Source organism: Cariama cristata, unplaced genomic scaffold (genome assembly GCF_000690535.1).
Source record: "Cariama cristata isolate BGI_N322 unplaced genomic scaffold, ASM69053v1 scaffold29889, whole genome shotgun sequence".
Taxonomy (NCBI): Eukaryota; Metazoa; Chordata; class Aves; order Cariamiformes; family Cariamidae; genus Cariama; species Cariama cristata.
Window position 1 is genome coordinate 12514 of NW_009637986.1, and position 14217 is coordinate 26730.

General features: G+C 43.0%; 2 protein-coding genes across 2 annotated transcripts in view; one reads left to right on the forward strand and one right to left on the reverse strand.

Annotated features, from left to right (window-relative positions):
* Positions 1-2188: 2188 nt before the first annotated feature.
* On the reverse strand, positions 2189-6854 carry MORN2 (MORN repeat containing 2). The gene is given in 6 exon segments (XM_009708553.1): positions 2189-2249; positions 2251-2296; positions 4424-4571; positions 5679-5785; positions 6373-6423; positions 6740-6854. Coding segments are annotated over 6 exon segments (528 nt in total).
* A 1271-nt stretch (positions 6855-8125) lies between these two features.
* Positions 8126-14217, forward strand: part of DHX57 (DEAH (Asp-Glu-Ala-Asp/His) box polypeptide 57) — an 18579-nt gene continuing 12487 nt past the window's right edge. Inside the window, 7 exon segments of the mRNA XM_009708552.1 lie at positions 8126-8340; positions 9009-9161; positions 9443-9613; positions 10387-11198; positions 12616-12812; positions 12953-13074; positions 13339-13534. Coding sequence (XP_009706854.1) covers positions 8126-8340; positions 9009-9161; positions 9443-9613; positions 10387-11198; positions 12616-12812; positions 12953-13074; positions 13339-13534 — 1866 coding nt within the window.

Below are 14217 nucleotides of genomic sequence, written 5' to 3' on the forward strand. Positions count from 1 at the left end.
TTCCTTTTTAATTAGAATTGCACACTGCTGCAAAGGGAGGGTGAGAAGCCTTGTGAAGTGATGGGCAGAGGGGGCCGTGTGGTGAAAGCCAGGTGCTGATGTGGCTTCTGCTACTTTGCCGAGCTCAGAGGCTCTTAAATACCTCCTGTAGCACCCAAGTGAGGCAGCCTGCAGTTGGGGACAGGGAGACGAGACCAGCTCCTTCCTGCTTTCTCTGACTCCCTCGGTCTCCTGACATGCGTGGCCTCACCAGGGATGCCAGGGCCAAGAGGACTCCCCTTCTTTCATTCAGGGGCCAAGAGCAAGGTTGCCAAAGTAGCCAGGGCAGGGGAGCAGCAACCACTAGCACTTGTGTATTTTCTGTTGCTTGTTAGATCACGAAAAATTTCCTTTGAGTAAAAATAAATAAGGGCTTGGAGGGAGGTGGGAGAGTGGGAGGCAGCAGCCCTCCATACCTGCTCCATTTCTTCACTGACGTCCTGCAGGGCTTTTTTGCTCCAAAGGGTGTCTAGAAAGCATGGGGAGAATGCACATAACCCAAGGCCAGAGGTGTTAGGAGAAGGTTTGAGCCAGTCCAGTGAGTTACTCCAGAGCGTAAGAGCACAGAGGCATAAAGGAGGAGGAACAGTAACAAAAGGCAGACTAATTTCTCCCTGAAAGATCTGCTTCAAAGATACCCTTCAGGCAGAAAACCTGAAATGTAAAACCGCACAGCCTGAATCAGTATAATTGCTGTGCAGTACGTATAAATGTGGCGATGTGGAGTCCTAGCAAAGGAGCTGAAAAGACAAGGTCATAGATTAACAGAAGCTCTGTGGAAGATACAGCTACCTCTGAAGTCAAGGACTAGGGACAGAGGGCAAGGTATTTCTTTTTTGGAGCCTGCTATTTCAGGAGCAAAACACAACAAAACTGAACAAAACAAAATGATAATTCTGAAGGAGTTTGCTGGAAAGTGCATTTTTGCTGGGTCAAAGATACCTGTGAATTCTACAAACAGGTCAAGCTAGGAAAGATTTTTTTTTTATATAAATAAAAAGAAAAACATTTAGCTTCACAAATCTATGAACAAAACATTTCAAATAGAGATTTTCCTACAGGCAGCTTTAAGAAAAAGGGCTGAAAGTTGTTATGTTGCCAAATGATCCATGAGCTGCTTTGTTTTAGATGGCCCAGTATGTTCCAGTCTGCTGATAATGTGCTGTTTTTTCATTTTGCTAATAAACCAAAGGGCCCAAGATCTTTCCGAATCCTAGCAAAATGAGCTGAGTATTTGAAGGCACATCTGAAGGAACAGCATTTGTACATTGTGTCTGCAAACAGAGGCAAGGACAGGTATTTACTAAAACTCCATTAAATATCTGGCAAACAAAGACTCAACACATTTTTTCCTGACAGCACTGGTATGTTGTGGTTTTTTGGTTTGGTTTGGTTTGGTTTTTTTTAAACTAGAAAACAGTTTTTCTGCTTTGTAAACCAAAGTATTTAGATTCATAGTGCAGAGACCTTTGATGACCAAACGCAAACAAAAATAAGTATTTCATTGCATTAGACTTTCAGATGGGACAGTGGCAGCAATCAGTCTCCCTTGTGCGCTCTCCCTTCCCAGAGAAAAACAGTTTTGGTGCATGGCAGAGGTCTGTCCTTGAGCAGTCTGGTACTGGAGCCTGGGGTTTAAGGGCTTGACCCATGAGGAGTAACTACCATGTTACAGCTGCACTTGCTCTCTGCCCTGACGCCACTGTGCAACACCTGGCTTAGGGTAAACGTGATCATATGAGCACTGCGTTTGCAAAAGCTTCTGTGGGTGGTGAGGTTTGTTTTCTGGGGAAAGTTACAAAAGCTGAGCATAAATTAGGCTTCATTTGTTGATGACAGGTTTTTTTGAAACTCAGGGAGAAAGACATTCCTAGGGAACAAATAAAAAAAAGAATTCTAGTCATTAATGGCTCCACTTACAAATTCACCCTATCCAACTTCATTTCTTTAAGGTTTTCACTTAGGAGACTTCAGCTGATCAGCCTGAAAAGAAAAATAATTTTATTTACTATTAGCATGAATCCTCAGGGGTTATTTTTAATAAATACATGAAGAAATCAATGCCTGTTGAAAACTCGTCACAGCTGTTGAGCTTAGAAAGCAATCAGAGAGCTGCCTTTAACACACGCGCTACTGTCATGCCAAATAACTACATTTTCAACTTCTGCTTCAGTCTCACTGCTGCCGAGCCATGAAATGTGCCACTCCACTCCATTTTCATCTATGAAGTCTTCTTCACCTTCCATTTAGTAATGACCTAAATCCCGCCCGTTGAGAATGCAGTCAGTTTGTGGCAGCACGGTGATGCATGCGCTACCCAGATAAGCAAATTGCCAGGGATCAGAACCTTCTCAGTGTAGTGTGAGTACCTGCCTTAACTTTCTCCCACACTGTAGCCTGTAAAAGTTTTGACCTACAAAGCACACAGGTTAGACAGCTAAGGAACATATTCCTTTCTTTGCAAAACTGTATTTAAACTAACATCCTCCCAGCATGTAGCACCTACGGGAAAGACTTCATTATCCCAGTCATGATTTGATGTTACCAGGGCTTAAGTCCTATGAAGTTTATCCTAACTTTCATTAGAGGCATCTTAAAAATGTCTAGGTGTATGCAGCCAGTTAGCGTGTGATCTAGCTGTAAAAATCCATCCTGTCTTACCCTTTCCCCATCCCGCTACATGCTGTTATGACAAAGTGCAAGGATTTACAGCCTCCTGCAGGGAAAAAAAAGTAACTGCCATATGAATTCAGTCCTCATAAACCACATATTTCTGCTGATCTTTGAAAGCTGTGATCAAGCTCATCACTACACCTGAAGACTGCTGTAAAGAAGAAATGTTTATGCATCAGCATCCCTTGCAAATGAGGGGAAAATAACTTTTAAAATCAATTACTGGAGATTTGTTTCCCTTAAAAAAATGAAGCCACCTAGCAGTCACAGCGAGTTGCTATGGTACGGCCTGTTTATGTTCATGAAAGCCACAGTGATGTGGTGAATTGACACCTATCTCGAGTGAGTAGGTGGAAACTAGCAATTCTGAAACTTGGCAAAATAGTCTGCATTGGGCTGTCAGGGAGTGGTGCGTATTAACAGTCAGAAACCAGTGTCAGAAAGGAGATGTCTTAATTCCCTGGCAAAAACGACAGTGACTGGCAAAGATTGGATTTCTGCTGCCAAGGGTGTGTCTACATCAGCATTTTAGTTAGTTGAAATCACAAGTTCAAATCAGAACCAGCTGGTTTTCTCTACAGATCAGCTACTAGTGACAAGCATTGTGCTGGCCCCTTTGCAAGTGATGAGTACTCACAGGTTTAGACTTCATGCAGAATTGATGTCTGTCATTTAATATGACAGCAAAAGACAAAAGCTCTGTAGCAGATTTTAACATGCCGCTGTAATAGGGGCATAACTTAACACAATCTGTTCTAAAGCATTGAAATAAATGTCTTTAATTTTTCCCCAAACATTTGAGTTTGTCATACAGGTTCCCATTTTGTATCCAGATCCATTCTGTAACATTCATTTGGTGTCTGATCATTTAAAAATAGAATTCATCATCATTCTAGTACTATTGTGGCTATTATTTTGGTCAGCAGGGCAAGATGGGGCTTTTTTTCTGATGAAAGACCACATATCACCAACCATAAATTTTAGATTTCTTTCAGATACTGGACTGGGGAGGTACTTAAAGAAAAATTAAACCTAAATCAAACCTAGCAAATTTGACAGAGAAGTCATTTAAGAAGAATAAACATGAATGTTCTCATGTCATTTTTTACAGTTAATTTTCTCATTAAATCTGCTTTTTGGATTATGAAGTGGGTATTGACTTATTGTTTTAGGAAAAGATAGTATATTAGCAATTCAAGACACGCACACTTATTCAAAAGAAACAAACTCAGCTGATGTTCGTATGAGTGTCACTAAAATATTTTATTCCGAGTGATGAAAATGACCTCCACATTTCCCATCTCTCTGAAATTTGTACTTTACCTCAAAAAATAAGTAAACACAAACTTTGCAAACTATCAGTGCAAATCAGTACTCTATTTCTGCGTGCATCTGTAGGCAGACAGCATGAATCAACAGCTGTGAAAGGGGTCTGAACTGTTCTATTTCTCTGAACTCTGCCTGAGCCCAGAGACCTGGTAACAAAAAGTGGGTGGGTGGAATAACCATCTTGAAAACTTCTGACTGGGAATGAATCACAGACTTTTGACTGATCTCATGGAAAGGATACAACTGGGATCAGCAATCTCAGATACCTGGTGCAAGTTTCACTGGTAGCAAAAGAAACCTACTCCCATGCTGGGTGAATTTTATTTGGACTTTACAGCTTATGAAATCAAAACTAATAGAAGAGATGACATGACTCTTCCACTTCTAACATGCTTTTTTTCATTGAATGGTCCAATGTACTTTGTTCCATTTGGAAATGTGTAGGTTCCAGCCCCGTGAAACATGTTCTCTTTGAACTCATCTTCATAAACTGCCCCAGAAGGATGTTGCAGACTTCCATTACCAATCCTCTGCATTTAATGAGAGATGAAGGATAAAGAAAATGGTTAATGTTTATGCTTACAGTATTATTTCCTTTCATTACAATATCCTTTCAGATTGCTGCCTCTGAGTCTCCTATTGTATTCAGAGATGATAATGGAGAGCAAAGTGACTATTCTTTCAGATTTAGACAGGTTCCTGCTTCTACAAGGATTTCAGGTAAGAGCTTAGAATCTTTTGGCCAGCCACAGTGTCCAATAAACCCCTCCCCTGCTGGTAGTCTCACGGTAGTCTCACAGGATCTTAACAATTTATGCAGCACAGAACTGCTGTCCCCAGCCTTGCAAACAACTCATCTAGCCTGACAGCCTGAGGGGTTAATTAAATTTTCCAGAATTTATTTCTGTGGATCAAGGCAGAGCAAGTCTTCTCATTTGTTCAGCCTAGGCCACTAAGCCATGCCTGGGGATTTAAATCTGTGCTGTAAAGCATTTCTGTACCATAAGCTTAATTCTTATCATTGCACCAATGTTTTTGTAAGAAAGTCAAAAAAAGGCCAGACTAGATCTAATAACATCTAACAAGATGCTGTTTCCTAATTGCAGACCCTTATTTGTCTCGTTTCAAGGACTGTCTCCTCTGCAGCATCAGCAATACTTCCTATACTTACTAATTCATTTGTGGGGAACTCAGTAACCAAGGGCAGCCAAACAATGGTGTATCTGTTGATGGCCAGAGCTCCCCTGTTTCACTGTAGGATGTGTGTGTGGCGTATATACACGTGCAGGAGGGCCATGCCTAGCACAATATGTGTGCACAGCCCATTTATACAGAGCTTTCATGGTGGCTGTGCCATGCTGGGCACCATCGGTGCCACACTGACCAGGTGTTTCACCAGAGCCTGCCTGCCAGCAATGACCAGTGTGTTTGCAAGAGGCAGCAGGGCATCTGAAGATCCCAAGTGTCTCAAGTCTTCAGACTGGGCTTTGACAAGATTCCCAGGTGGAAGAAGAGCCTGGTCTGATCATTGACAGGTTATGACTTTCCTTTGTATGTCTTTTGAAGGGTGGATATAGTGAGACATGCTCCATTCCAAACACGGGGAAAGTTTAAGATGAAGGAATACTTAAAATTACCTTGTCATTTTTCCAGCTGCTGACATACATAGTTCTGTTGACGCTGATGTGGACTCCATGACCGTCCCTCTCGAGCACACCCTCAGGCGTCCTTTTGCACTCCCCCTCTAGGAAACGCAAGTGGTGGAAAACAGGCATTTTCACTACAAGACAGAGAGCATGAGAGGCAAAAACCTATGAGACTGTGCAGTCCCGTTGCCCGTTCTTCCACCACCACTGAGCCCCACTGTGGGGGTGGTGGGGAGCTGGCAAGGGGCAGAGCAAGCCCCAGTGGACCGTCAGGGCCATGGCTCTGTGAGAGGAGCCTGAGGAAACACCCTCACGGCAGCTGCTGTGTGGTGGTTCTTACACATCCAAAGCAGTGTGTTACTTGGGTAATAGTACGTTTTTGCTGGTAAAACTTTTTGCTTTAAGCTCGAACCTGGCACAGGTTGCCCAGAGGGGTTGTGAAGTCTCTGTCCGTGGAGATTATTAAAGACCTGATGGGATGCAGCCCAGGGCAGCCGTCATGGGTCACCCTGCCTGTGCAGGGGGCCGGAGATCTCCAGAGGGGCCTCCCCACCTCGGCTTCACAGCTTAGATGTCAGTTGTTATCTATGTAACCCTCACCCAGAAACTGCTATAGATTTCCTCCATTTTAATCCCATGCATTCAGTTTTGTAAGAGGAATTAGCACCTACTAAGATTTTCTTACCATACTTGTTTTTATTTGGGAGTATGAAACACACTTTAAAAACTGCTGCATCTGTTAAGAAACAACCAGTGTCACTGTTACAACTGTTGGCTGAAATTCAAATATATATTCAAATACACAGCAGCTTGAAACTGCACATAATTATCAGTGTGCTGCTTGAGTGTGCGATTCTTTATAGGGGACCCTCAGTCCTGTCCGCGGGGCAACCTGTTGAGGGGGGCGCGGCGGCCAAAAGTGCTGCCGTCCCTGGTTGCCAGGCGGAAGTGCCCGCGGTTGCTAGGGAGGCCGGCGGGCAGGAAGAGGAAGGCGGTGCTTCCGGGTCAGGGGGCACTGCGCCGGGCTGGTGCGGAGCGGCGAGGAGAGGTACGGGCGTCCCCGGGGGCGTGGGAGTCCCCGAGAGGGCGTAGTGGCGCCGTGGAGAGGAAGAGGGTGCGTGGGGGCCTCGTGAAGGAGGCTGAAGGGGGATGGCGTCCCGGGAACATGGACGGGAGGAGGAGACGGGGGCCCTGTGGAGAGGGAGGAGCAGGGCCAGGTTTGGGTATCCCCAGCTGTGGGGTGCTGGTGACTGGACACCCCGAGGAGGTGTGCGAGGCGGAGGCCGCGGGGAGGTGCTGGAGGAGTCGGCAGGGAAGCGACCCAGCGGAGCGCGGCTGTTCTCTGCCGGGGGCTCCGTGCTGTGAGGAAGGAGGCTGAGACACCGTGTGACAATATCCTCGGGGACGGCTGCGAGTGTCTATGTCCGGCAGCTGTGCTCACCCTCTTAGCCTCCCTCGCTTATGCCAGGCTGCCCTGAGCGGAGTCAGCTTGTCTGTAAAATCCTGTCCAGTCCTGGTGGAGCTCCAACGGGAAGTGCCACAAAAGGGGAAGTTTGCTTCTTTCCAAGCCCCAAACTGTTGCCGCTCCCCAAGCCCTCATTTGGGCTGTTACTCATGCATGGCCACATCAGTTCTTGTCCTGGCTCTGGAGGTGCCAGTGCAAAGATCCAGGTAATAAGCTCCTGCCAGACTGTCCACAGCTGCTCACCCATCCCTGCAGTAGCTTTTCATTTGCAGGAGCATGATGCTGGGGCATGTGTTAATGTTGGGCCATTCTATCACTGACAACAACTGCTTAATGCTAATGGGCTTATGTCGGAGCTGGTGAAGATCCTGCTGTGAGAAGAAGAGGGCTTCTGTTTTCCAAGACAGGTCCCTAATCACTCTGCTGCTCAGGCTCCACAGAGCACTCAGCCATCTGGGCAGCTCCTTATGGAAGGGGATAGGTCAGGATCAGGTTAATGTGGAAACAAACTATATCTTTGGCTTCAGCTCCTCTTTGACCTTTTACTCTCAGCCCTGCAAATTCCTGAGTCAAAAAGTGGCAGGGCACAGGCTGCTTTCTGCTCTGAAAGGTCCCCTGAAGGTTTGTCCTTTGGGGTCCCATGTCCAAGAAAATACCCTCAGAGTGGCAGAACTGGAGCTCCCAGGCTAGGCAGCACTGCTGGGAGGCTCATCCTTTTGCCAGAGATCCTGCAGTTTTTGTTTGAACAGCTGTGAGGAATATTACTTTTATTTTCTAAAACCACAGAACTTGTTTTACAGTGTTCTAGAAAAATGTGCTTTGCTTCAGGCACATACATTAACAGTGGTTTGAGAGGGTATCTTCTCTTGTCACATGGAAAAACAGTAATGTAATGTATGCCCAGGCGTTTGCAATGTGCTGAATCATCTTCATAACTAAGGGCTATTTTTTTTCCCTTCCTCAGCAAGAGAACATGAGTTCAGCATGAAGGAAAAGAGGAAAGCCCAACAGAGGAGGAGGAAGAGGGAGAGGAGGAGGAGGAAGAGGGAGAGGAGGCAGTGGAAGAGGAGGCGGCAGCAGTGGCCATTCAAACAAGTCTCAACTTGGTGGAAATAGGAAATGTTCAACCAAAATCTGGGACGATGGAGATGATTTTTGTCTCTTCGAGGAGCCAAGGCTGGAATCCAGGTCTTTCTGTTAATTTGGAGGGGTTTGGCATAAAGATGTTTGGGATACTTTCGGGCTGGTTTTTGAACATCTCTGAATGTGCAAAAGAGTGAAGGGGTGATGAAGCTGTTGCAGTATGAAGCAGGTTTTACATGTCTCTTTCGGTTAACATTTCTAACCTTTTCTAGCTAGAAAAGGTTTTTTTAAAAAAAGATTAGAACCTCTAATTTTCTTCTTTGGTCATAAAGTAATTTCAGAACATCTTTGATCAAAATGCTAATAAACACAGGATATTTATTTTTGTACATTGCAAAGCAGAAGCTGGGCCATGGAAAATAAGCAATTTAGAATGAATTAGTATCCTGAATGTATTCTGACCAATCTAGCTTAGAAATACATGGTTGTACTGTAGTCTGAGAACAGCTTTACCTGTCAAAGTGTTTATTAAATCACTTTGGATCTGACATAGGATAAAATACATATATGCATGCATGTGTGTGCACAGATACAGACACACACATCCTGGTCACGTAAGAATGAACCCAACTGAATAATCCTTAGGTGATGGACTTGTCTTATTTTGGTTTTCCTGTTTTGAATTACAGAGTTGGGTCCTCATACATCCCAATTCAGTCAAATCATTTGAGCCAGGGAAATAAGTCATTGTTGTGTTCTATTTTAATTTTTAGATCAAATGCCTCTGCCAGAAGAGGAGGGCAAACGAAAGAGAGACCTGAAGTGAGAATGCCTCTGCAGACTATACACATGACATCGGAGAATCAGAGAAGAGTGAAAGAACTTCTTCAAGAACTTCAAGGGCAGGATCTGGCTCCTGAATCAGAGTTAGTTTAAATGGAGACACTACTTCTAGGTCTTCTAGATGAGCACGCTTTAGCAGGCACACTGTTAGAAATGAAAACAGTATTCTTTTTCCCTTAACTTTTAATTTGATATCAAATCCTGTGGTTTTCAGTCTGCTTTGTTCTTTTACAATATTAACTCTGGGAAAAGAGTAGCAGAATCCTCCCTTTAAATGGAGGTTTTAAAACTGCAGAGTCGGAGTTTTGTGTCTACCTAACAGTGTAATTTTGTTTCATTTTAATTTGATAACTCTTTTTATCAGAGTAGCTGGTTCTGGTGAAGATGATGATGAACCTGATTACCTTGATGATGAACAGTGCTGGTCAACAGATCAGGAAGTTTCTCGCATAATACCAAGGTTGTCTACTGAGCCAGCTGAGCACAGAATTGTGGAAAGTGAAGTGTCTTCATTTGCTGTGCACAAACTCTCCAGGTGATGCTTTTCAGTGAATAATTTGTATCCTGAAGAGGTAAATCTAGTAGTTTGTATCCTGAAGAGGTAAACTACGGTTTTGGTACCGTAAGCCTTCAGTGCTTGGACTTCCTCTTGACTCCAGGGAAGTTCTATGTGCAGAACTGATGAGTTTGTAGCTCGTACAAATTTAATCCTCAACTAGATGCATTTAAAATAATGCTTTTATGAAAATAAATCACTCCAGCCTTTTTTCAGTGAAGTTTTCAGTTCTTTCTCCAAGATAATGAAACAGATATTGGGAAAGCTCAGGGAGCATTGCTGTTATATGTATGTTTCTTCCAGGTAGGTAATGTTTCAAAACCTTGTAAATGTTCTTCATCCATTTTGCTCAGATATGAGCATTTATTAACTATTTTGGCTTTGTTTGAGAGTGTTTTATATGGGAGAGGACTCAGCGTTTTCTGAAGAGTTTAATTTATATAGTTGAATTGGGAAATCCAATCCTGTAACTATTATGTGCTACATTCTGAGGTGTGAGATAGTTGCCACATAACCTGATTTATCACCTTATAAACGACAGACTAGCATTCACAGACAGCAAATTACTGCCTGCCACTGTCATTTAAAATAAATATTTTGGTGTGGGTTTTTTTTCCCCCAATAGTAGTAATAGTATCTCATACCATACATGCTTCCTTACTGTAAGCCTAATCAAGCAGGTGTGTGGTTATTTTGCTTCGTACAAGTCTCTGTCACTCACTTGTTGCCATGCTGTCTCTGTTTTGTTGCAGGTATGGTTTTGACAGTGAGCGTTGTAGGACAGTGCTGAAATCCTGCAATGGTAATATTGGGGCATCGTTGGAGTATTTGCTATTGCAGTGCTTTACTGAAAGATATGGAGAGAAGATGCAGGTTTCCACAACAGCTGCTGAAGCCAGTCAAGAAGAATGTTTAGAACAGAGACAAGAAGAGGCTTTTGCCCTCCAGTCAATCTATGGCGAAAAATTTGTGGAAAGAATTCAAAATCGTGTTTGGACTTTCAGTTTGAAATTGGAGTACCTAGCAAACAGGCTCAGCAAATCTAAACAAAACAGTGGTTGTACTAGAGACACAGCAAAGCAGACTTCAAAGGAAATATGTAAATTTTATCTCCAAGGAGGCTGCAGGTTTGGTTCAAAATGCAGATTTGGACATGAATTCCCTCCAAACCACCCTCTAAAACCATCCAGGAACTCTGTAGATGATGCTCATCTCAGAACTAACAGTGATGGTCCCATATATGAACTTGAAGTAAGATTTCCTGAAGAAAACAAGTATCCACTTCAGGCACCTCTTGTGGCATTTTATTCCACTGACGAGAATCTACCTCTTGCTTCGCGTTTACACATTGCTGAATTCCTCTTTGGAAAGGCCTTGATAGCTGCAGAGTCTAATGAACCAGTGATATACACCTTAGTGACTTGCTTAGAAGATGAATCTGAAATAAGCGAGTTACTTAAAAATACTCACCACAAGTATAGTGTTCCTCCTGTGTCCCCACTGGCAACACCTTTGGTAAAGCTACAGACAGAGAGTACGTCTGGTTCAAATCAAATATCTGAAGGTACACCAAATTGCCCTCTACGGTTTCTGGGCTAAGAACAGTCAAAAAGATGTAAAAAGACAAAAAAGAGAAGGCAGAGAGCCCAATTCAGGCATCTGTTCCAAATCTGTTTCTGGAGATTAAGGTCATGTGGTAAGCCAGATCCATGATCTGTCTGTGCCTCAGGAAGTCCCTTCCATAATAAAGTTGCAGCAGAGAGGTTTTCTGCTGGCAAGAACTGAGTTAAAGGAGCACAGAGCCAATGAGTTTGGGTTGGCAGAGTGAATGATGCCTATTCCCTCACAATGAATAAAAAGCCATTGAGAGATGTGGTGTAAGCTCACCAAAATTGACCAGAGAAGTGTGCTTGGAAGGGAATGGGGAAGGTTGTTTGGAAGCTTTGGTGCATGTGCTACTCATCAATTCAGAAACATCTTTCGTAAAAAAAAAAAAAAAAAAAAAAAAAAAAAAATTGCGAACCCCTCCTCAAAATTAATTTTGTAAAGGTGGATTTAAGTCTAAGTAATGTTGCAGGTGGTTCTAGAATGTTGTTCAAGGTATCATCCTTTTTTTTGCATGCAAGTGCAACTAGGTTGATTTCACCGGGGAAGAGCTGGGACTGAGTCACTTATGGCAGGGGGACAGCCACTCCATGGCATAGATGACCTTCAGGCTCTCAATTCCAAAACTGTTTTATCTAAGGCAAGCTTTCTTCAAGAGAGTTTTCGAGAACAACTACATCATGTTTTAGAGCACCTAAATAGTGACAGCCTATTTTTTTGTTACAGTAAAACAAATTATTCCATTTTTTTAACAGCTCCACAGAAAGACAGCTTTTTTCCAGAAACTGAAATCAGAGATTCCAAATAGTCTTCCTTATGTTATAAAATACCTAGTTTAGATAAATGTAGCCTTAAAGCTTTCAAGGGCTGGCTGACTGTCTGAGAAAAATCCCACTTCAGTTGATAGGCAGTAGGCAGCAAAGTACCTGATCCAGTTTAAAAGTACTTGGCAATGGCTTAACAGTTAATATGACAATGTAGTTTTAATTAATTTAAGCTGTTGATGCCATCACAGTCATGTGGTGAATTGGAGAAGGGAGCTGAGACATGAAAAACATTCAGGAAGGCAAACCAGTTACCAGTCTAGTTCACCATGTGGCCACCTGGAGCATGGTGTTGCAGAGCACAGCTGGTTAGTGGTAGTGACAAGTGGGTTGAGGCTGGAGAAGTTGTAGTTTGTTTGATGGTGTTGAGGGGAGGTTTGTGGGTAGTGTTGGACTAAATGCATGTCAAAAATGGTCCTGCAGACCCTCAGCTTCGGTCTAACAAGGTTCTTTGTTGAGAACGCTCCTGGAACATGTGTGTCTCTTCTGCAGCGCTGATGAGGTCCTGTTCCTTAGTAACAAGAATACCTACTGTACATTCTCTGTCTCAAGCCTCAACAATGTCAGAGCCTCAGGAAGAAGAGGAGGTGGCAGAAGAAGAGGAGGAGGAAGATAAGCCTGAACAAGTTGTTGTGGAGAATGAGAGTTACGTGAATGTCAAGAAAAAGCTTTCCAAAAAGTATGATGTGCAGGCAAAGTCTATGTATAACGAAAATGTTAAAATCTGTTCGCAATTTCGACTGAAAAAGGTATAATGTACAGAACAGAATATCTGTTTTCATGCTTGCTTTAGAGAAATAAATATTTAAGCCACAGGCTGCTGTTTCAAATGGTTCTGTTCCACTCCAGAGGTGTTCTAACCACCATGCTGTCTGTTTTTGTGCATCAGTCTTCTAGGCACTTCCAGTCCATGTTGTATGAAAGACAGAAGCTCCCTGCATGGCAAGAGAGAGAAACCATTCTTGATTTGCTGAAGAGCCACCAAGTTCTTGTTGTGTGCGGCATGACAGGGTAAGAGTGTGATTGCACATACAGACTTTATGTATCAAAATATATACACAGAAAAATGTGGATTATGTATCCAGGTCCTGAAAAGGTTAGGGTTGTGGACCATCTGTGACCGGTGACAGCAGTTGTAGGTGAACTTCTTGTGAAGGATGACATTAATGAAACAAAGCAAATTTCAAGTGGAATGCAGTCATCTTAATTTACATGGATGGAAGGTATTGGGTTTGTGTTTGTTTTTTTTAATTAATCCCTGATTTGATTGTGCAGATGTGGGAAAACCACTCAGATTCCTCAGTTTATTTTGGATGCTTCTTTGCAAGGAACTCCGAGCAGAGTTGCAAACATCATCTGCACTCAACCTCGCAGGATCTCTGCCATTTCTGTGGCTGAACGTGTAGCCAAAGAAAGAACAGAAAGAATTGGACTCACTGTTGGGTATCAGATCCGTCTAGAAAGTGTAAAGGTATATATGCTTTGCTTGTTGGTTTTCATTTAGTTCTATTAAAATGTGCTTAGTGCTTCTCTCGCATACAGAATCTCTGCCCTGTATCTGCCATTTAGTGAGATAAGCAAGTCTGTATCACCTATATTTTATATTATATTATGAAATATATTCTATAGTTTATTTCATCTCAAGTTGAACAGCCCACGTTCCAGGATGAGAATGCAGTACTAGGTCTTGTCGTGTTGTCTTGCTTTCTGTTGAGACAGGTGAAGGGATCTGAGAGTATGAGTAGTACTTCTGTCCTCTGGAAGGCCACTGACTTCATTTCCACTTGTCTCCATTTCCATTTGTTTCCTAAATGGAGATTGAAGGCACAGCTTCAGTCAGCCAGAAGGAGGGGGTTTGAATTCAAACTGCTGTCTCGGAAGTGGAATTCTGTGTACATTGCAGCTGATTGCTTTTTCCAAGAACTATGTTAGAAAAGAGATTCACTAAATCTTTCTAGGGCCAGAGATCTGAGTTGTTTATCAGAAAGCAAATTCTGCAGGAAAAACAGTTCAGATTTTTTGTTTACCCCTTATAGTTAGCAATGCCCCTTGGTAAGAAGCAGGTGTTCTCAAGTTTTAATCAAGAAAGAAAAATGGTTCTGCCCGTCTCCAGCTGGGATTGCTTGTTCCCTTTCTGTCAAACCTGGCACTCAG